This window comes from Bos mutus, chromosome 13 (genome assembly GCF_027580195.1).
Source record: "Bos mutus isolate GX-2022 chromosome 13, NWIPB_WYAK_1.1, whole genome shotgun sequence".
NCBI lineage: Eukaryota > Metazoa > Chordata > Mammalia > Artiodactyla > Bovidae > Bos > Bos mutus.
Genome location: NC_091629.1, coordinates 63,269,245 through 63,289,611, shown reverse-complemented (window position 1 = coordinate 63,289,611; position 20,367 = coordinate 63,269,245). Strand labels below are relative to the sequence as shown.

Sequence of the window (20,367 nt, the reverse complement as noted above, 5' to 3'; positions counted from 1 at the left end):
ATCTTTATGTCTTCCTTGGAGAAATGTTTATTTAGGGCTTCTGCCCACTTTTTGCCCAATCATTAACTCTTAAGTCAGCTTTTTGAGACTCAGGGAGGCCTGGGAAACTAAAGCAAAAAAGTCTTTTATTTCAAAGGACAAGGACTCACAGACTTGGATATGGTGCCATTTCTTCATCTAAACCCAAAAAGAGAGAGAGAGAAAGAGATGATACTAGCTACCTTGTGGAATTACTGGAAAGGTTAAACATAGTGCAACTTCCATAAACGATGGCTATAACCCCAACTCCCTTCATACTTGGATTATATCAGTAATTATATCAGTGTCAACATTTTTGTTTCATTTGTAAAAACAATTTGGAGATTTTAGTTAACACATCTGCAGGTTTGTGTTCGAATCCTGTTTATTGTCAAGTACTAATTTGATCAAATGAAATGGCTTTGGCAACTATTCCATCTATTTGGCATTAATGGCTGTTACACATGTAACTTACTATTAGGTTTTTTTTAATATTTGTTTACTTGGCTGCGCTGGGTCTTAGTTATGGCATGAGGAATCTTCAGTCTTCATTGTGGCATGCAAAATCTTTTAGCAGCAGCTTGGAAATTCTTAGTGCAGCACACAGGATCTTGTTCTTGGACCAGGGATTGAACCCGGGCCCCCTGTGTTGAGGGCTTGTCTGTATCTTCCCCGTGAAACGAGTGGGGTGAGCATGAGGACATACATGTGAAGGACATACATGTCTCGCTCACGTTTCACAGGGAAAATATGGACAGAAGCTACTAGATGTGGCTGCAGACAGTTAACACCTGGTGTCAGTGGTTGATGAGTCCTGGAAAAAGACACAGGCCGACAGGTGGAGAGTAGGCTGAGGACGAGGGCGTGATTTTATGAGGAAGTTGGGAGAGGCCTCTCCGAGGAGGTAAGCTTTTAGCAGAATCATTTGTGTTATGAATTCTTTATCCTGGCAGCTACCTGAGAGAAGAGAGAAGTTCTAGGCAGAGGGGAAGTAGGTGCAAAGGTCCTGAGGCAGGAGCATGTCCAGTGGGCTGAAGGGGGAGCAGGACAGCCGGTGTGACTGGAGTGGAATGATGAGGGTGTGAGATCAGAGAGGTGGTGGAGGGCCTGACTGGGTCGCACTCTTGGGCCTTTAACTGCGGATGTGATAGGAAGAGGCATGGAAGCAGAGGGGTGGCACAAGGTGACTAGCGTTTCAGAAGGACCTCTGATGGCAAATGTGGAGAAGGGAAAAGGAACAGGCAGGAGGGAGGGGAGAGGGAAATTAGGATTCTGTTGTTCTGCCGAAGCAGCTTCAGAGAGAAATAGTGCGTTCTGTAGATGAGTAGGTAAGTACTAAAACCGGCGCCTCTACAGGTTGATGGGATACAGAGAACAGACCAGTTACCAGTGGGAACAGGACAGAGGGCAGAGGCAAGCTAAGGGGAGGAGACTGAGGTACAAACCATTAGGTATAAAATAAGCTACAAGGATATACTGTACAACATGGGGAACAGAGCTCACGTTCAAATATTCATTTATTGGGCTGCACTGGGTCTTAGCTGTGGCACGCTGGATCTTCAGTCTTGGTTATGGCATGCAGGATCTTTACTTGTAGCATGTGGGATCTGATCCCCCGACCAGGGATCAAACCCAGGCCCCCTGCATTGGGAGCATGGAGTCTTAGTCACTGGACTTCCTGGCAAGCCCGTAGAGCCAGTATTTTATAACTATAAATGGAATATAATCTTGAATCACCCTGTTGTACATCTATGCACCTTATATAATGCAGAAATCATCCTAGAGTTTTCTCCTTCATGTTCCCCATCTCTTTGCAACCCCACGGTAAAGAATCTGCCTGTAATGCAGGAGACCTGGGTTCGATCCCTGGGTCGGGAAGATGCCCTGGAGAAGGGAATGGCTACCCATTCCAGTATTCTGGCCTGGAGAATCCCAAGGACAGAAGAGCCTGGCAGGCTACAGTCCATGAGATTGCAAAGAGTCAGACATGACTAAGCAACTGACACTTGCACTTCCCTTTCACTTTTCACAGCAACTATACTGCAATTTTTTTTAAGTGGTGCCTTTCGAAGTATCCCTTCAGCAGAGTTGGGGTGTGGCAAAGACTTGGACAGGAGGTCACCTAGGGGACTTGTCGTCATTCAGGTTAGAGAATAAGAGAGGCTGTAAATTAGTGACAGGGGGAAGGAGAAGACTGGCGGGAATCCAGAGGTGAGAGGGTCAGGATTTCTCTACTGGATGGAGAACATGAAGGAGAAAACCCCAGGATGATTCCTGCGTATTTGCTTTGAGGAAGATGGTATTATTCTGGGGATAAGGGTCTCAGGGTGAGGAAGTCATGGAGGGCAGGGGTCTGGGGAGGGGGATGAGCTCCATTTGTACACATGTTGGACTTGCAATACTGTGGGACATCCAGATACCCAGCGGGAAACTAGACACGAAGCTAGAACTTCCCAGAGAGGACAGGGCTTAACGCACAGTGGGTTCTCAGTATTCACAGGTGTCATAGTCTATGAAGTCACAGCAAATACTGAATTCGTGAATTCAGCGGAAATGCAGGCTTAGGTTCCTGCAAGCCCCTGGTCCCCACATTTTCATCCACTGACCTGCACATCACCTCATTGCATCATTTTTCTATTTAAAGACTCCTTACTGGATAACCCTGGGTTCTATCCCTGGGTTGGGAAGATCCTTTGGAGAAGGGAATGGCAACCCACTCCAGTACTCTTGCTTGGAAAATTCCATGGACAGAGGAGCCTTGTAAGCCACAGTCCATGGGGTTGCAGAGTCGGACACGACTTAGTGACTTCACTTCACTTCACTTTTACTGGATAACCCTGGGTTCCATCCCTGGAGTTGGTTGCCATTCCCTTCTCCAGAGGATCGAACCCAGGACTGTGGCTTACAAGGCTCCTCTGTCCATGGAATTTTCCAGGCAAAAGTACTGTTTTTAACCTGGAAATTATTTAGTCTTTGTATCCATTTCCCATCTCTAAAATGGTGATACTACCAAGATACCTACTAGGATTATTGTGAGAAGCACATGAAGAAGTTCGTGGCATGTGTAGCAGATCAGTTAATGGTGGCTGCTGTTATGAGTAGTTTTATTTCTAATTTTTCAAACAGTGCATAGTTTATATAATTCTTTTACTCATTAAAGTATATACTTAATTTAGATCTGATAGAAGAAATATATCCTAGAACTTAAAATTTTAGTAACTAGTAAGTACATAGCCAGCATGTGCTCAGGCATGTCCAAGTCCCTGTGACCCCATGGACTGTAGCCCTGGCCAGGCTCCTCTATCCATAGAATTTTCCAGGCAAGAATACTGGAGTGGGTTGCCATTTCCTACTCCAGGGATCGAACCCACATCTCTCGCATCTCCTGTACTAGCAGGCAGATTCTTTACCAGCTGCGCCACCTGGGAAGCCCAGAAAGTAAACAGATAAAGTAAAAAACAAACCAATTTCTATGTAGCACATTCTTCTCAGTCTGCACAATGGGTTCTCTGTAATGTTGCTTTTTTTTTTTTTTTTTTAAAGAATATTAGCATTTCAAAGATCTAGGTCAAATTAAATCAGTGCTATGTTGTAGTGTTTGTGAAACAGCTGGAGACTGTATGCTAGAGGCAAGTTTGGGGCCAGAGAGGACGCCTAAGAATTTTTTTCAACCATTATTTATTATCCTGGAAGTGCTTTGAGCCCAAGGGCAGGTAGGGCTGAATGCAGGACGTGGGGGTAGTTTATTTTAAAAGCATCTCTTTCTTGTATACATTTAGTAAAAACTAAATTTGAGAACACTGACCTCAAACTTAATAGATGAGATCAGTTGCAGCAATTATTTAAGAAAGGATGAACGATCCAGTACATTGAAGATATAATAGGTAGAAATTTACTTTATACTTGAGCTTTTAGAAAACTTTCATTACATAAACAAAAGTACAGTATGTTGCATTTGGAGTTGATTATATTAATATGCCACCATATGGCATGAAGGAAAAAACCATGAAAATTTTGCAGCTTTATGTACATCATCAGATTTTCGGAGTGGTATAGGACATCTGTGCATGTATGGATGTCTTTATATGGGCTCATAAAAAGTTCTCACTTTTTTTCTCAGTTGTAATATTGGTCAGGCATCATAAGTTAAAATATGTGTATTAGCTGTGCACACATATATGTACTTCTATACATTATAGAACTAAAAACACTATTTGAATTAAAATAGTAAAGGCTCTTATAATACAGTTATTTGCCAATTCCAAATCCAAACTTTTAAAAATAATAAACTCAGATAATTAACTATTGCTTTATAAAGTAATTCACCTTAGTGTCTTTAACCTGCCCAGCTTTATACTATCTGCAACTGTGGTTTGCTTTTACCCCAAGCAGTTTTCTAGGAACAAGTCAATTTAGGAGAATAAGCTACATCTTTGCACACATTTATACACAACTGTGCTTCATGGGGTCTCTTTCTGTCACACAATAGCAAAAACTATATACTGAAAGTAGGAAAATACAAGCAAATAAAAGAGTAAAGGAAGTGAAGCTAGATGTAGTTCAGTTCAGTTCAGTCGCTCAGTCGTGTCCCAACTCTCTGCGACCCCATGAACCGCAGCACGCCAGGCCTCCCTGTCCATCACCAACTCCCGGAGTCCACCCAAACCCATGTCCATTGAGTCGGTGATGCCATCCAACCATCTCATCCTCTGTCGTCCCCTTCCCCTCCTGCCCCCAGTCCCTCCCAGCATCAGGGGCTTTTCCAATGAATCAACTCTTTGCATGAGGTGGCCAAAGTATTGGAGTTTCAGCTTCAACATCAGTCCTTCCAATGAACACCCAGGACTGATCTTCTTTAGGATGCACTGGTTGGATCTCCTTGCAGTCCAAGGGACTCGCAAGAGTCTTCTCCAACACCACAGTTCAAAAGCATTAATTCTTCTGAGCTCAGCTTTCTTTATAGTCCAACTCTCACATCCATACATGACCACAGGAAAAACCATAGCCTTGACTAGATGGACCTTTGTTGACAAAGTAATGTCTCTGCTTTTGAATATGCTAGCTAGGTTGGTCATAACTTTCCTTCCAAGGAGTAAGCATCTTTTAATTTCATGGCTGCAGTCACCATCTGCAGTGATTTTGTAGCCCCCCAAAATAAAGTCAGCCACTGTTTCCCCATCTATTTCCCATGAAGTGATGGGACCAGATGCCATGATCTTAGTTTTCTGAATGTTGAACTTTAAGCCAACTTTTTCACTCTCCTCTTTCACTTTCATCAAGAGGCCCTTTAGTTCTTCTTCACTTTCTGCCATAAGGGTGGTGTCATCTGCATATCTGAGGTTATTGATATTTCTCCTGGCAATCTTGATTCCAGCTTGTGCTTCCTCCAGCCCAGCATTTCTCATGATGTACTCTGCATATAAGTTAAATAAGCAGGGTGACAATATACAACCTTGACGAACTCCTTTTCTTATTTGGAACCAGTCTGTTGTTCCATGTCCAGTTCTAACTGTTGTTTCCTGACCTGCATACAGGTTTCTCAAGAGGCAGGTCAGGTGGTCTGGTATTCCCATCTCTTTCAGAATTTTCCACAGTTTATTGTGATCCACACTGTCAAAGGCTTTGGCATAGTCAATAAAGCGGAAATAGATGTTTTTCTAGATGTAGTTGGTATTTGGCTGTAGTTGTAACAGACAATGCATGGGAGGAGAGGAATTCATTCACTTTGTATATTAGCAACCAGGTGGTCAGACAAAAATGTTTACAGCTTGGTAGATGATTTTAGCCCAGTGGAACAGTCAGCTGAGATAACTTGTTAAAAGTTGGTCTCTTCTTCCTTATCCTGATGGACCTGCTGTGTCTCTGGACTATGGTGATGGATACAGGAAGCTACACAGGGGATAAAACTGCATAGAACTCAGTACGCATACACACGCAGATGAGTACATAAAACTCAGGCAGTCTGAGGAAGACGGATTATCCTGGTTGTGATGTTGCACTGTAGTCTTGTAGGACTTCCCACTGAGGAAAACTAGGTAATAAAGTGCACTGGGCGCCGTCGTTTCTTACAACTGCTGTGAATGTAGTTGTCTCAGGAGGAGCGTCAATTAAAGAGAAACTCATCCCTTACGTGGTAACACTGTGGAACTGGGGTGGCACACCCGAGCGTGCGTCTCGCTCACTGGTCCTCAGGTGTGGTCTCCACATCAACAGCATCACTACTGGGAGCATCAGTTAGGAATGCGCCTTCTCAGGCCCCACCCGGACCTATGAAGTCAGCAACTCTGGAGGCGGGGCCCTGCAGTCTGTTTCAACAAGCCTGCCAGGTGACTCTGCTGTGCATGCCAGGGTTTGAGAACTACCCATCTTGTCACCACTGTGCAGTGAAGGACCTAAGGACCACAGGAAGGGAAGGGATCCGTGTGGTGTAGGTAAGGCACTAAGGAATAAAGCTAAGGCTAGACCCTGGGCATCTGGACTACCATTCCAGGATTTCCTCCACTGAGCAGTGCGTGATGTGATTACTTTTACTTGACCATCTGCCTTCTCTTAGGAAAAAAATTTATGGGCCTATTGATCTGAATCTCACTTCCTCCCTCCTCCTAATTAATGACCTAATTAATCATTACAGGCATAGCCATGTCTATTTTAAGGAATTAACACTTAAAATTCCACAACACTGCTCTGATGGCCCAGCTACACACATCTCCACCCAAAGGGAGTACTTCACCTATATATAGTTTGGCTGCCAAGTTCACGATTAATGTTTTTGAAGATTTAATGCATTTGTTTCTACAACAGCAGCTTCTCATATATGTATAGTCAACTAAAAAGGCAAATATAAAGAGAAAACACATTGTATATTGTCAGATATACAGAATCTAGAAAAACGGTACTGATGAACCTACAGGAATAGAGCCACAGACGCAGAGAGGAGACGGCACAGTGGGTGGAGGAGAGGGTGGGACAAGTGGAGAACAGCGTTGACACATATACACTACCAGGCGTAAAACAGCTGGTAGGAGACTGCGGCACAGCACAGGGAGCCCAGCTCGGCGCACTGTGATGACCTGGAGGGGTGGGATGGTGGGGTTCAACCAAGAGCAAGGGGTATAAATATATGTATAATGATGTGCGATGATGCACACTGTTGTATAGCAGCAGCCAACATTGTAAACCAATTATCCTCTAATTAAACACAATTAAACACAAAGGCAAATATTTGTTACATTATATATATATATATATACACAATGATTATATTTTTTGCCTTTTTAACTCATTCTTTCAACACAATTTTTGAGTCCCAGATATGTCCTAAGCACTGTCCTGAGGGAAGGAATCAAAGTAAGTATGTATTATTGCCAGTCTTCCTATCAGTTCACTGCCTGTTGGAAAAGTTTCAGTCATATCATCAAAACGCAGTGTGATACATGTTAGCAGGTTGGCACAAAGCAATACTTGACATTTATTAAGCATTTCCTATAAGCAGGCACCAAAATAAATATTTTGCACATTGATACACTTAGTCCTCATTTCCATGTTTCAGAAAAGAATACTTAGGGGCTCTGAGAAATTAAGCCTTGTTACCCAAGGATCAAACAGCTGGATTAAGAAGCCATGTTGGTGCCTGGGAAGTAGGTGCCCTGAGGCAAACCTTCCTGGGTCTGGGGAAAGGAGACAGGGCTGACAGAGGGCTTTAACAGATTTCCTTTCTCAGGCTAAGTAAAGAAGTTGCCAAAATGAAAAATCTGTGCTTAGTGATTATGAAATGGCATTGGAACTACTATTACATTACTGACAGTCTGCCCTCTGAGTCCATTTCTGTTTCACAGATAAGTTCGTGTCACATTTTAGATTCCATGTGTAAGGAGTATCATATGGTATTTGTCTCTTTCTGACTTCACTTAGTATGATCGTCTCTAGGTCCATTCATGTTGCTGCAAATGGCGGATTTTTTAAATTTAAATTTAATTAGAGGCTAATTTACAATATTGTATTGGTTTTGCCATACATCAACATGAGTCCACCACGGGTGTACACGTGTTTCCCATCCTGAACCCCCTCCTTCTTCCCTCCCCATACCATCCCTCTGGGTCATCCCAGTGTACCAGCCCCAAGCTTCCTGTATCCGCATCGAACCTGGACTGGCGATTCATTTCTTATATGATATTATACATGTTTCATGCCATTCTCCCAAATCATCCCCCACCCCTCTCCCACAGAGTCCGGCTGAGCAGTATTCCATTGTGTATGTGCACATCTTCTTTATCTGCTCATCTGTTGACATTTAGGTTGTTTCCATGTGTTGGCTATTGTGAATAGTGCTGATATGAATATAAGGGTGCACACATCTTTTGAATTACAGTTTTGTTTGAATATATGCCCAGGGATGGGATTGCTGGGTCATATGGCAACTCTTTTTTGAGGAACCTCGATACTGTTTTTCATAGTATCAGCAGCAAGTTTAAATTCAGTAGGTGTAAGAGATTGGGATCTGGACAGATAAATAAGGCTTTTCAGTTTCAGAAATGAACATCAGCAGCACTGACATTTCTTTTGAAATAAATTCTCAGCATGATGCACTCTGTCCAAGAGTACATACTAGTGTGCCCACCTACTGGTATGGGCACGCTTCTTTGAAAGCATCATTTTGTGCTTGGAAGTTAAAAGCATTTTCTTCAGAAAAGGTTTATTTACAAATATGTTGCATTGGGTTTCTAAAAAAATCTTTAAGTTTTTAAAGAATATCTCATTTTCCACCTTAATTTAAAAAGTGGAAGGTATCTGTGTATCTAAGAATACTAGAATATATGCATATATACACACATGTCCATGATACATATATTAAGCTACTGACATAAATAGATATAATTTTTGGATACATAATAAGATAATGGATTATTTTATGTTTATATGTTACCCAGATTTAATAACAAGTATTGCATTTATATTCTTGTTTGGGAAAACCCATGGACAGAGGAGCCTGGCCAGCTCCAGTCCATGGGGTTGCAGAGTCGGACATGACTTGGCAACTAAACAATGAATTACATTCATAATCATTTTTTAATAGTGCTCAAACCTCTAAAAAAACAAGTTATTTTTTTTAAGGCATGGGACTCTTGTGACTGTGTCAGTAGCTGTAATTAACTGATACACAGATGAAAATCTTTGTGATCAAATTTCTTTTAATGAAACGTAACTGACAGGTCTACAACATGGTTTGACACATGTATATACTGTATAACGATCACAGAAAGATTACTTACAAGTTTATGTAGTTACAAATTTTCTTCTTGTGAGGAGAACTCTTGAGATCCACTCTTTAGCAACTTTCAAATAGTATCACTAACTCCAGTTACATCCTTGGGACTTAACTGTACTTTTGATCACCCTCCACCACCCCCTGTTATCTGTATCTATGAACTTGTTGCTTTTTTTTATTCAGTTCCACATTTCAGTAAGATTATATATTTGTCTCTTATTTCACTTAGCATAAAGCTGGTAAGGTCCATGAGTCTTGTTGCAAATGGCAGGATTGTTGTGTGTGTGTGTGTGTGTGTGAGAGAGAGAGAGACTCATCTTATTCCACTGAGCTGTGCTGCATACTAATTTTATATCCTGCAGTTTAATTCATTTATTAGTTCTAACAGTCTTTGGTAGAGTCTTTATATATATATATATATATATATATATATATATAAATCTCATCATGTCAGCTACAAACAGTGAGAGTTTTACTTCCTTTCCAATTTGGTTGGAAAACAAAGCCTTGGTTTTGTTTCCTGCCTACTTGCTCTGGTTACGCCTTTCAATCCAATGTTGAAAGAAGTGGCGGGAGTAGACATCCTTATGTGGTTCCTAATCTCAGAGGAAAAGCTTCTAGCATTTCCACTGAGTATGATGTCAGCTGTAAACTAATCAGATTTCTTAATGCTTACAATAAACTTAGATTGGAACTTTACTACTGGTGATCGTGGCTTGTGAAAACACAGGGCACAGAGAAGCAAGGTTATAATTGGAATAAAAAATTTAAGAAGCAAGAAGCAAGAGAAGACATAGTTACAAAAGGAATGATTGAAAGAAATATATATGAACAGTATGTGGTAAGAAAGCCCAGGTACTGGTTACCTAATTTCAACCATTTACTTTGAAGTTAATCCAAGATACTTATATTATCTATAAATATTTCAGTGTGTATTTCTGAACAGTGGAGACCCTTTATTTAAACCATAATGCCATTATCGTTTTCCTCTTTTTTACTATGTATTTATTTGGCTGCGCCAGGTTTGAGTTGCAACACTCAAGATCTAGTTCCCTGACCAGGATCAAGCCTGGGCCCCTGCACTGGCAGCATGGAGTCTGAATCACTGGACCACCTGGGAAGTCCCTACTGTACCTTAATAATAACCCCTGGTATCATCACGCTTGCCACTCAGCCATGCATCATTTCCCAGCTGTCATATACTATATAGATACAAACACATACATTTTATACACACACACACACACACACATATATATACATACATTTTATTCACTTCTGCATCATAAAATATATAAATTACTATTTGTTTGAATCAGGATCCAAATAAACTTCACACATTGTGATTGGTTCTTAGGTCCTTGAATCTCTTAATCCTGTTTTCCATATATCTTTTATCTCCTTGTAATTTTTTAAGAAACTAGGTCAGTTATCCTACTTATCCTGCAGGGTATTCAGAGACTGAATTTTGCTAACTAAATTACACTGGTGTAGTTTACACAACTGTCTGTTCTCTGTATTTCTTATAAACTTGTCTATTGAGAAGCTTAATAGGTTTTTTTTCTTTTAGCAAAACTGTGTCATGAGTGGTAATGTGACCAAATATTACTTTAAAGCTCATACCACTAGTGGTTTGGGGCATTTTAAAGACATCCAGGTAAACAAAAGGACACTTAGTTGTAAGAGGCAGATGACTAGTGGCTTGCCTTTTCTGGAATAATACACAAGTTAATTCTGCATGGATGCAAATGCACAAGAAGAGCTAAATGGTGTCCTGTAGGTCCAGGCATCTCATGGGATTGGCCCTTCATGATTGTAGTGGGCACTGGAAGCTATATTGTCCTTTACAGATCTGTGATATTTAGAAACGTAGCTCTTGGCTATCTAACTTTTATCTGAATCTCAAAAATTTAGTTATTCACATTAATTACATTTCAGGTATTCCATAGCACTGATACAGTATATATCCATCATCAGAGAAAATATTCTAGGACAGCCCTTTTTACACTCAAGAGAGAGAATGGAGAAATAGATGAACTGAATGAAAATACTTCGGTATTCAAGTAAATTTATGTTTTTCTATAAGTCTGACAGATTATATATCTGAGGTGCTGCCTCCAATACATAACTGCCCTTTTAAAGCATGAATGTTACAGGACCATCTTTTTGTTGGTGGAAAATACAAGAAGTGTGTTTCTGGCTAGGTTTGTCGTAGACATTCTGAAAATCTGTTTCCTGCTATAGTTCAGCTTGCTCATAAACATCTCTAGACTCCATACCAAGAGGTGGCATGTAAACGCAGGTAAGCCTGTGCAGTGACAGGAAGGCTGGTGATGGGCTGCTAGGCTTGAGGAAGAGCTCTCTTCATGTTTCTATTTTACAACATTTTAATAAAATGACTCCGTGGAGTGATTTTTATAGCCCCCAAAACAAATTAGCACAGAGAGCCAAAAAGTTTGACTCTCACAGACATCATGGGAAACTAGAAATAAATTTCATAACTGGTTGAGAGAGGAATTCCTAAATTCTCGAGATGTTGTGAAGGAATGGCTCTTTGCAAACGATGCCTGTTATCAGCCCTCTTACCTGTAGAGCTCACCTGCCTGAGTAACCATTTTACTTTCTCTCAATCTGGTCTAGAAATGCTGAACTTTTAATAAAGTTCTGCTTCACCTTTTACAGCGGAAGTTCAGAGTGAAATCGAAAGGATTTTTGAACTTGCAAGAACACTTCAACTGGTGGTCCTTGACGCGGACACAATCAATCACCCAGCCCAGCTCAGTAAAACCTCTCTGGCCCCTATTATAGTGTATGTCAAGATTTCTTCTCCTAAGGTAAGCAGGTCTGTTACCGTTTGTTCTGCAGTGAAACTTTACTAAAATGTGTGCTTATAGTCTGCTTTCAGAACAGGCTGCTTCTTTATCCATCACTAAGGATTTGGAGAGAGATGTGGTAGATGAGAAGCATTAAGATTCATATAAGCAGAGAGTGATGATAAGTTTCATGGCTGAGAACAGTGATTTCCAAAGTGTGGCCTGTGGAGTCCTGGTGGGGGAGGCTTGGAGACACTTTCAGAGGACCTAGAAGGTCATTTCCCTGATAATCCTCATTGTCCTCCTCTTCCACTGGCCTGACCTTTGTACTGATGGTGCAAAAGAAGTGGTCGGAATGTCTAAGCAGGAAGCAAGACCACACCAGCACCGGCAGCTGCTGCATTCTTCCTCACCATGAGCTACCAGGTTATAAGTTTCACTTAATGTCCTAATGAAAATCCATCTACTGCCACTGTCTTAGAGGAGTTTGAAAACACTGGATACATTAGTTCCTGGTATGTATTTTGACAGGAGATCCTTGCTGTTGTCTAAAGGCATTACTAAAATATAAATATGTCCCAGACTAGGTCAGAATAAGGTGCATTTTTTTTACTGGCAACCTTTAAGTTAGATGAGAAGATGCCTCTTTCGCCTATGATTTTAGATGGATTCTTGTGAAATGTGTGAGTATTAATAAGTTAACTGTGCTAGGAATTAAGATTTTACAATCATTAACTCTTACAATTTCTGGTGTCCACACTAAAAATACAAAAACTGGTGATATTAGTTTTAAGAATGTATTTTATTTAAGCCAAAAATATCCTATTTGTTATTTTAATATTTAGTCAATAAAGTGTTATTTGTGGTACTTTGAAGTAGCAAAATTATTAAATTTTGACTATTCAAAAAGGTGCTACCAGCCTTTTTCATATTCTACATAATGAAATGGGAGGTACTCGACAAGTACTGGTATGACTATTGCAGTCATCTTAGAACACCATTTTTATTGGAAAGAACAAATGACATGCCATTCAAATTTCAGGACAAATCAATGGAATTTAATAGAGTAGGGTTTCAGATGTTCCATGGCAGCTAATCTTTAAAAAGCTACCACTTGTTTACTGTAGTATCAAAGAAAAATATCCACAATTATCTGAAAAGGTTACTAAAATAGTCCTCCTCTTCTGAATTATGTATCTGGAAGAGGCTGGATTTTCTTCACGTATTTCAAAGTAATGTACTGTGGCAGATTAAATGTAGAAAGAGGAAACATTGGTTATCTTCTGTGAAGTCAGGTTGTAGAGAAATTTGCAAACAATTTTTAGCTATTTTTATCGAAATAAGTGATGTAAGTTAACATGCAAGAAGTTTATTGGTCATTCTTAAATGCATTTCTCAGTTTTAATGTCTAGTATGTAAATATTCTAGTTCACATAAAAAGCTCTTGGGATTTCTCAACAGTTTTAAAAAACATAAATCATGAGCGATAAAGTTTGAGAAGTGCTAGCCTTCAAAAAAATGTTCAGAATAATACATCCTGGTGGTTTTTGAAGCTTGCCACCGAGATGTATTAATTTTCCAGATCATCTTAGATATTGTTTTCTTGCCTAGTAAACTGTGAGTGCTGTATGAAAAAGGTCCCAGAGAAAAGCGTGAATAATGAACCTTGTTGTCTACCTGAGTACAGACGCTCCTGTTTAAAAACCTCGTATTTTGCAGGTTTTACAGAGGTTAATAAAGTCTCGAGGGAAATCTCAAGCGAAGCACCTCAATGTCCAGATGGTGGCGGCAGATAAGCTAGCTCAGTGTCCTCCAGTAAGTCTGTCTGTTCAGTATAATCACTTGAAGTCATCAGCCCAGCTTTCTGTTAAGAAAAACCAGACAGACTAGGTAAACACTTGTCCAGAAGAGAACCTTCTCCATTAGCAGTGGGCTTCTTCCCAAAGTAGAGAACTGACCACCTCTTGCCATGAGCACGTGTCTAGGTCACGGTCGTGGCTTGCAAACGGCTACAGTGTGTTCCATGGGGATGTCGCTTTGTTAACATCTAACACATCCATAGTATCGTAAATGAAACACAGTTGTTTCAGAACGTTGGTTGGAAAGATGGATCTATTAGGGGTTGGTTTATTGTTCACTTCTAATCTGGGAGCAAGTTGCTGGCTCTTTATCACCATCTATGAAACTGATCTGAAACCATGCAGACACCAATTTCCAAACCAGTCAGTAAGCAGATTCTGACACCTGAACCCATTCCCACCTTGAATCCCTGTTGTGCATACCATGCTTGGGGACACTACGCTTCTGGGTTTTGTTTTAGCTTTTAATGAGAGGATGATTACAATGTTGTGTTGGTTTTCACTGTACAGCAAAGTGAACCAGCTATACGTATGCATATGTTGCCTACCTCCCAACCTACCTTCTAGGTGGCTTGGGCTTCCTCATGTCCTTCCCTTGCCGCAGCTATTTCCAAGATTCAGCTTTTCACAGTCTCTATGTCAAAAACAGACTTCTTCCTATACTGTTTGGCTTATAGTCTTCTTTTCTTTTTTACATCTCTCTTCTAACGTAGGGCTAATTCCTTTTTTTCACTATTAGCAAATTTTCTATCATGCCCTTAACAACTGTTATTACACCTGTCCACTTCCTAGTCATTGATACTACTGATATTCGTGTCAACACGTACCCGAGGAGGACCAATGCTTGTAAGCTGACTCCAGAGGACAGTGTGTGGAGGAGTCAGGCAGCACGAGCAGAGACCAAGGGGCTCCCTGCTTTCTCCTCTAAGGTGGGGGGGCAGTCGGGGGCTGGTGTCAGGGTGCCATCTGTAATGTCTGCCCCTGCAGGAGCTGTTTGATGTGATCCTGGATGAGAACCAGCTCGAGGACGCCTGTGAACACCTGGCCGACTACCTGGAGGCCTACTGGAAGGCCACCCACCCTCCCAGCAGCAGTCTCCCCAACCCCCTTCTCAGCCGCACTTTAGCCACCTCCACCCTGCCCGTCAGCCCCACGCTAGCCTCCAACTCACAGGTAAGCAGAGCCCTCGTCCACGCCCGGGGTGCCAACGCAGCGTTTGTTCCCATCAGGCAGCTCTCTCCTGAGAGAGCTGTGAGAAAAGCAATGTAAACAGCATCCTGTGAATGTAGATCCCCTCTCCCCATATTCTTTTTTTAATTGGTGTAGAGTTGCTTTTCAAGGTTGTATGGGTTTCTTCCTACAAGGAAGTAGAACAGCTATATGTCTATCAGCTCTATCCCCTTCCTCTTGGACTGCCCTCCCATCATCCCCCGCTCTTAGGTTACCACAGACCACTAACTCTATTAAGACAGGAAGAGAGGAGAAACTTTCCACAGGCCGGCAGCACAGACTCTGGACTCAAGACCGCCTGGGTTCAAATCCCTCCCGGGCCCTGTGCCCCAGGCATCTAATGGCACCAACCTCATGGGGCTCTCCCAAGGGTTGCATCTCGTGACCCTTCATAGAGCAGCATGGAGGGTTGTATTAATAATTTGATACATGTGACTATCTTATGCTAGGGCTGGTCTCATTAAGTGCCATTTAAGTATCTGTTTATCTTTTTTTTTTTTCCTTAAAGCCCACATTCCCAGAATTTATCTTCCTATCTGTATCTGAGCAGAGGTGTGGCTCAGTGTTCACCCAGGTGTAGACAGATCTCAGGAATTTGTATCTGTATTTGAACCACAAGAGAACGTATAAAAGAAATCCCTCCTTCCTTCATCTAAAAGAAAAAAAAAAGTCTCTAAAAGGCTGAAATGAAATCTAACCCAGCTTGCTTGCTTAATTCTTTTGGTAACATCCAGTAGCATTTATATTATATTGGATTTGATGTTAATTTGTAAGCGCCAAGGACAGCGCAAAGGGACTGGACTTAAAAGGACTTGCCTTTGTGACGGGGGTTCTCCTGTATTTGCTCCTCCGTCTCCAGGGTTCTCAAGGGGATCAGAGGACGGATCGCGGGGCTCCGGGCCGCTCTGCTTCCCAAGCTGAAGAAGAACACTGCCCGGAACCGGTCAAGAAAGCCCAGCATCGTTCCTCCACCCAGCACCACAACCATCGCAGTGGCACCAGCCGAGGCCTCTCCAGGCAAGAGACCCTGGACTCGGAGACGCAGGAGAGTCGCGACTCCGCCTACGCGGAGCCCAAGGAAGAGTACTCGCACGAACACGCAGACCACTACGCCCCGCACCGTGACCACAACCACCGAGAGGAGCCCCACGGGGGCGGTGAGCACAGACACAGGGAGACTCGGCACCGCTCCAGGGACCCGGACCGAGAGCAGGACCACAACGAGTCCAACAAACAGCGGAGCCGCCACAAATCCAAGGATCGCTACTGTGACAAGGACGGGGAAGGGCTGTCCCGGAGACGCAACGAGGCCGCGGACTGGAACAGGGATGTTTACATCCGCCAATGACTTTCCTGCCCTTTTGTGTTGTTGTTGTTCTTTTAAGTCTTGTATACCCACCACCCACCCACATCGATCTTGGGGGGAAGGGGGTCTACACCGCAATCATGTGATTTGTCTTGTATATTTTGTACTGCTGTTGCTTGGATAGCAACAGCATGAAATAGAGTATTAATACACTTTTTTTTTCTTTTGTAAGTGCTCTATCAATTGGCCTGGAAAGGCTGCAGGCCTCTGGCTGTCTACGGAACCTTGAACCCCGTCTGGGGTAGCTGCCACTCGAACAAATCTGTTGCCGTCTGAGTGGCGTTGGTATTTTAAGAAGCATAGCTGATGTTTTCGAAAATGTGGTTGATATATCCAGTGGGCTAGAACTGGCCCAGATAAAAAGTGGAGTTTCCTGATTCTTGCCGAATTTTTAATATGTAGGCACTTGATTTGCATATTCATCCATGGACCACTGTTTCTTGCTTGTACCTCCGGCTGACTAAATTTGGGGACAGATTCAGTCTTGCCTTACACAAAGGGGATCATAAAGTCAGAATCTATTTTCTATGTACTAGTATTGTGTACTGTATAGACAGTTTGTAAATGTTATTTCTGCAAACACCTTCTTACGATAATTATATATATTATATATAATATATATATATATCAGTTTGATCACACTATTTTAGAGTCTTAATGCCAAGTCAGCAGACCTGCTTTATGAATTACAGGGACTAGAAAAGCCCACCTTCAGGAAATTTGTAATAGCATCGACTCGACGCCCATCCCCGTTCACTAGTCTGTACATACTGTAAATACGTGTGGCTGCTTGACTTGAAAAGGCTTGATTTCTGAATGTTTCACCATCCTTGTAAGTTTATCATTTCTGACCATAAATTATGGGAAATATATAACCAAACTCCAAGGGTTGTTCTACTCCGTGCAGTTCACACTGATTGTGACGACCACGTCCTGCGTAGCTTGTGTCTGAGGTCACAGCACTGGAGTCTAGGAGCTGGAACCCGTGTGCGTGTGGGTCTGGGGGTGAGCATGTGCGAGCAAGTGGAGGGTGTGAGTGTGGAAGACGCAAGAAGCATCCAGCCTGGGCCACCGGCGCACACCCACCTGGCTCCGCCGTTCACTATGCTGCTGCGGGAGCCGCCAGGGCGTAGCGGGGAGCTCGCTGCCAAAGGAGACTCGCTCAGAGAGCTCCCACCTGCTGGCTCCTTGGTCGTGCCCCTGGAGAGGAAAAATACGGGCCGCTTTTAACTGTGAGTGTTCCACTGGAAATGTCTGATCTCTCGTGTGTTCGAGTGTCTGTCGTAGGGAGAAACGTTTACACAGCTTGTAGAATAATTTCAGGGGAAAATCAGAGACCCTGATTCCTCCCGCCCCACTGGCTGTTCCCCTCTTATCTCCTCAATCCATCGCCTCCCTTTCCATCCCCATCTCCCCCACCCACTCCGACACTTTCACTGTCCGTCAAAACCTAGAAGTGCTTCTTAAAACCAAAGTTTCTGCTCTTCAGAAGAAATCAGGGCAAAATGAGGTGACTTGAAGTGAACTAAGATGTTGAGGTTTTCCTGCGTGGGACACCTGCCCTGAAGGAGAAGCCAGAAGATGCTGAGCCTGGTGTCAGGGACACGCTGTCGGCAGCCTGCGAGGTGGCTGTCACGCTGAGGCTGAAACCTGCTCTGCCTCTCTTACGTGTCCATCTGTCCAGTAATGCCTGGACAGGTAAGACAGTATTAGGTGTGCACGGACCTGGCACTTGAAGTCTGTTCCTGGAAAACTCCTATGATTGCCTACCTTCAGACCTGGACATTAAAAATTCTTATTTTGTTAAATATGGCTATTTTTATTTCGCTTCTTTGGTTATTCCAGGTTCTTGCCAAATATCCTTGGACCTTTACAAGTAAAACTGTCTCATGTTTAATTCATTATTTTCCTCCCCCAAAGAAAACTCAAGAGTTATAAAAATGAATTATACATATAGTGTTTTATCAGATAATAGAGGAACCATTTCCCTCAATCTGTTAATTAGCTCTGTACTCATACCTTTATTGAATATAAAAACACTAGTCATAATATATAAATTTTCAGTGTAAATTAGTCACATCATTGGGAAACCATGTTCCAATTAAAGTTACTTTTATAAAATACTTTCAGTCAACTTTCCATCACGGTAAGATGTCCACTAATCACCGGCCCCCAACCTTTCCTATACAAAGTTACATCCCAGTTCATGATTTTGGAATATTTAAATTCTTGAGGTATAACTGGTATGTATCTTTTTTTTTGCTGCTACCATTAATCCCTTTCAAAGAACTACATTAACGGATTCCCTTTTTAAAAATTTTGTACCTGGACCTTTTGTTTCTCACTTTACTGTGAAACACATTAGTCCAAATCAGAGTGTTCCTCAGAAACCTCTATTGTAGGATCTGACATAAGCACATCTATCTGTGAAGACTTTTTAGTGGGTGTATGTGTAAACGGTGTGTGGGAAATATGTAAATGAAGAAACAATCCCAAGGACAATGGGATATTTACTGACTCGTAGAATGTAAAATTCTAAGTCTTTTCACACAGCAAAGGTTTCAGCTTAACCAACTCGGTTGTAGAATCATGATTTTTGTAGTTAACCTAGAAAATGCTGGAAATGTTCTGAATAGTTCTGTGGGTTTTTTTCCCCTTGTCAAACCCATTTCGGTTTTCCCTCTGCTCGCTCTCTACTGCTCATTTAAGTTACTGTTACAAAAAGGTGCTGCTAAATGTAGGCCATCTTAGTTATCCTGTACTTCGGGACAATGCCACATTTGAACATGGTCTGCTCTGCATTCATGTCAAACCTTCACTGTCAGCTACACCAAACTGTTCAACAAGCCTGGTTTAAAGTCATTCAAACAATAAAGAGCTGGCTTCTGCACTGTTTACTATTAGTAGTATTAATTGCCATTTCAGGAGTGATTCTTACAGGTGAAAGTATGTTAAACACTTACCTGCACTTCCCTCACGTGGCTCATCTTCCAGGGCTGGGGAGGTCATGGGCTGCAGTCCCCTCCCCACGATGACTGCCAAGTGCCAGCTTCCAGCAGGTCAAAGGTCTCCGGGGGTCTGAGCACAGCAACGTCAGCTTCCTCTCACCTTCATCCTTACATGTTCAGCAATTCTTGCCTCCGACGTTGAATTTTTTTTTTTCCCTTTTAAACTGATCCATCATCAGATCTTCATTTTAATCCTCGCCCTTGGCTCAATGACATGATGCTGCTGGTCCAATCTTGTTAACAGGTCAAGAGTCACTCTGGTGGAGACACAGGTAATTAGATGTCTCTGGGTCAGTGGTTGAATTGTGGTTAAGTTACATTTTTAAGTATTTGTACTTTACTACTTAAAATGTGATACACGGTTTTGAAGTAAAATGTACTCACTGTGGAATTAAAATGCTTCTGTTTCAGAAATAACTATGACAACATTAAATATGTTAAAAAAAAATGTATTCGTTCTCCTCTGCACTTCCCTTTCTTCCATCATATTTTTTCTTAAATGTCTGCGTTCCTTAGGATTGAATGTGTTTTGTGTTCCGTTTTTTTTTTTTTTAAAGAAACCACTGGAAAATGTCTGTTAAAGAAACAAATGTTAATCCTATTTCTTATCTGCCATTACTGTTTTCAACATGCAAATTTTTTCTTCTGTTTTGCCTGTACTGTTTATATTTTGGTGTTTGCTGGTATTAATCAAAACTTCTCATGTTTGCTGCGAGGCTCCTTCCCGACCATTTCCATCCCAGCCTAGCACCTAAGGTTCTGTAGAGAGCACGAGAAGGGATGGCCTTTCTGTGTTTTAAAATCACAC

The 20,367-nt window shown here is 41.9% G+C and overlaps 2 protein-coding genes and 1 long non-coding RNA gene across 9 annotated transcripts in view; 1 reads left to right on the top strand and 2 right to left on the bottom strand.

Moving 5' to 3' along the window:
* Positions 1 to 17,262, top strand: part of CACNB2 (calcium voltage-gated channel auxiliary subunit beta 2) — a 425,961-nt gene extending 408,699 nt beyond the window's left edge. For all 4 annotated transcript variants that reach the window (XM_070381891.1, XM_070381887.1, XM_070381888.1 and 1 more), the window contains 4 exons: positions 11,966 to 12,117; positions 13,816 to 13,911; positions 14,943 to 15,128; positions 16,045 to 17,262. In XM_070381891.1, the coding sequence (XP_070237992.1) occupies positions 11,966 to 12,117; positions 13,816 to 13,911; positions 14,943 to 15,128; positions 16,045 to 16,533 (923 nt within the window). In that variant the 3' untranslated portion in view covers positions 16,534 to 17,262. The remainder of the gene's footprint in view (positions 1 to 11,965; positions 12,118 to 13,815; positions 13,912 to 14,942; positions 15,129 to 16,044) is intronic.
* Positions 13,444 to 16,146, bottom strand: LOC138990471 (uncharacterized). Of its 2 annotated transcripts, none has more exons than XR_011466618.1 (2): positions 15,127 to 16,146; positions 13,444 to 13,960 (listed from the first exon to the last, which is right to left on the bottom strand). It is a non-coding gene; the product is annotated as an uncharacterized lncRNA (long non-coding RNA). The 2 variants fall into 2 exon arrangements; XR_011466619.1 differs by lacking the exon at positions 15,127 to 16,146 and adding an exon at positions 14,516 to 15,029.
* A 2,424-nt stretch (positions 17,263 to 19,686) lies between the features above and the next one.
* Positions 19,687 to 20,367, bottom strand: part of NSUN6 (NOP2/Sun RNA methyltransferase 6) — an 82,797-nt gene continuing 82,116 nt past the window's right edge. The window contains exons 12-13 of one of the 3 annotated variants that reach the window (XM_070381892.1): positions 19,944 to 20,133; positions 19,687 to 19,816 (exon numbers count right to left, since the gene is read on the bottom strand). The gene's annotated coding sequence lies outside the window, so the exon portion shown is untranslated. Of the gene's footprint in view, positions 19,817 to 19,943; positions 20,134 to 20,367 lie in introns of those variants that run through there. The other 2 variants (XM_005891928.3, XM_070381893.1) reach the window with 2 other exon arrangements.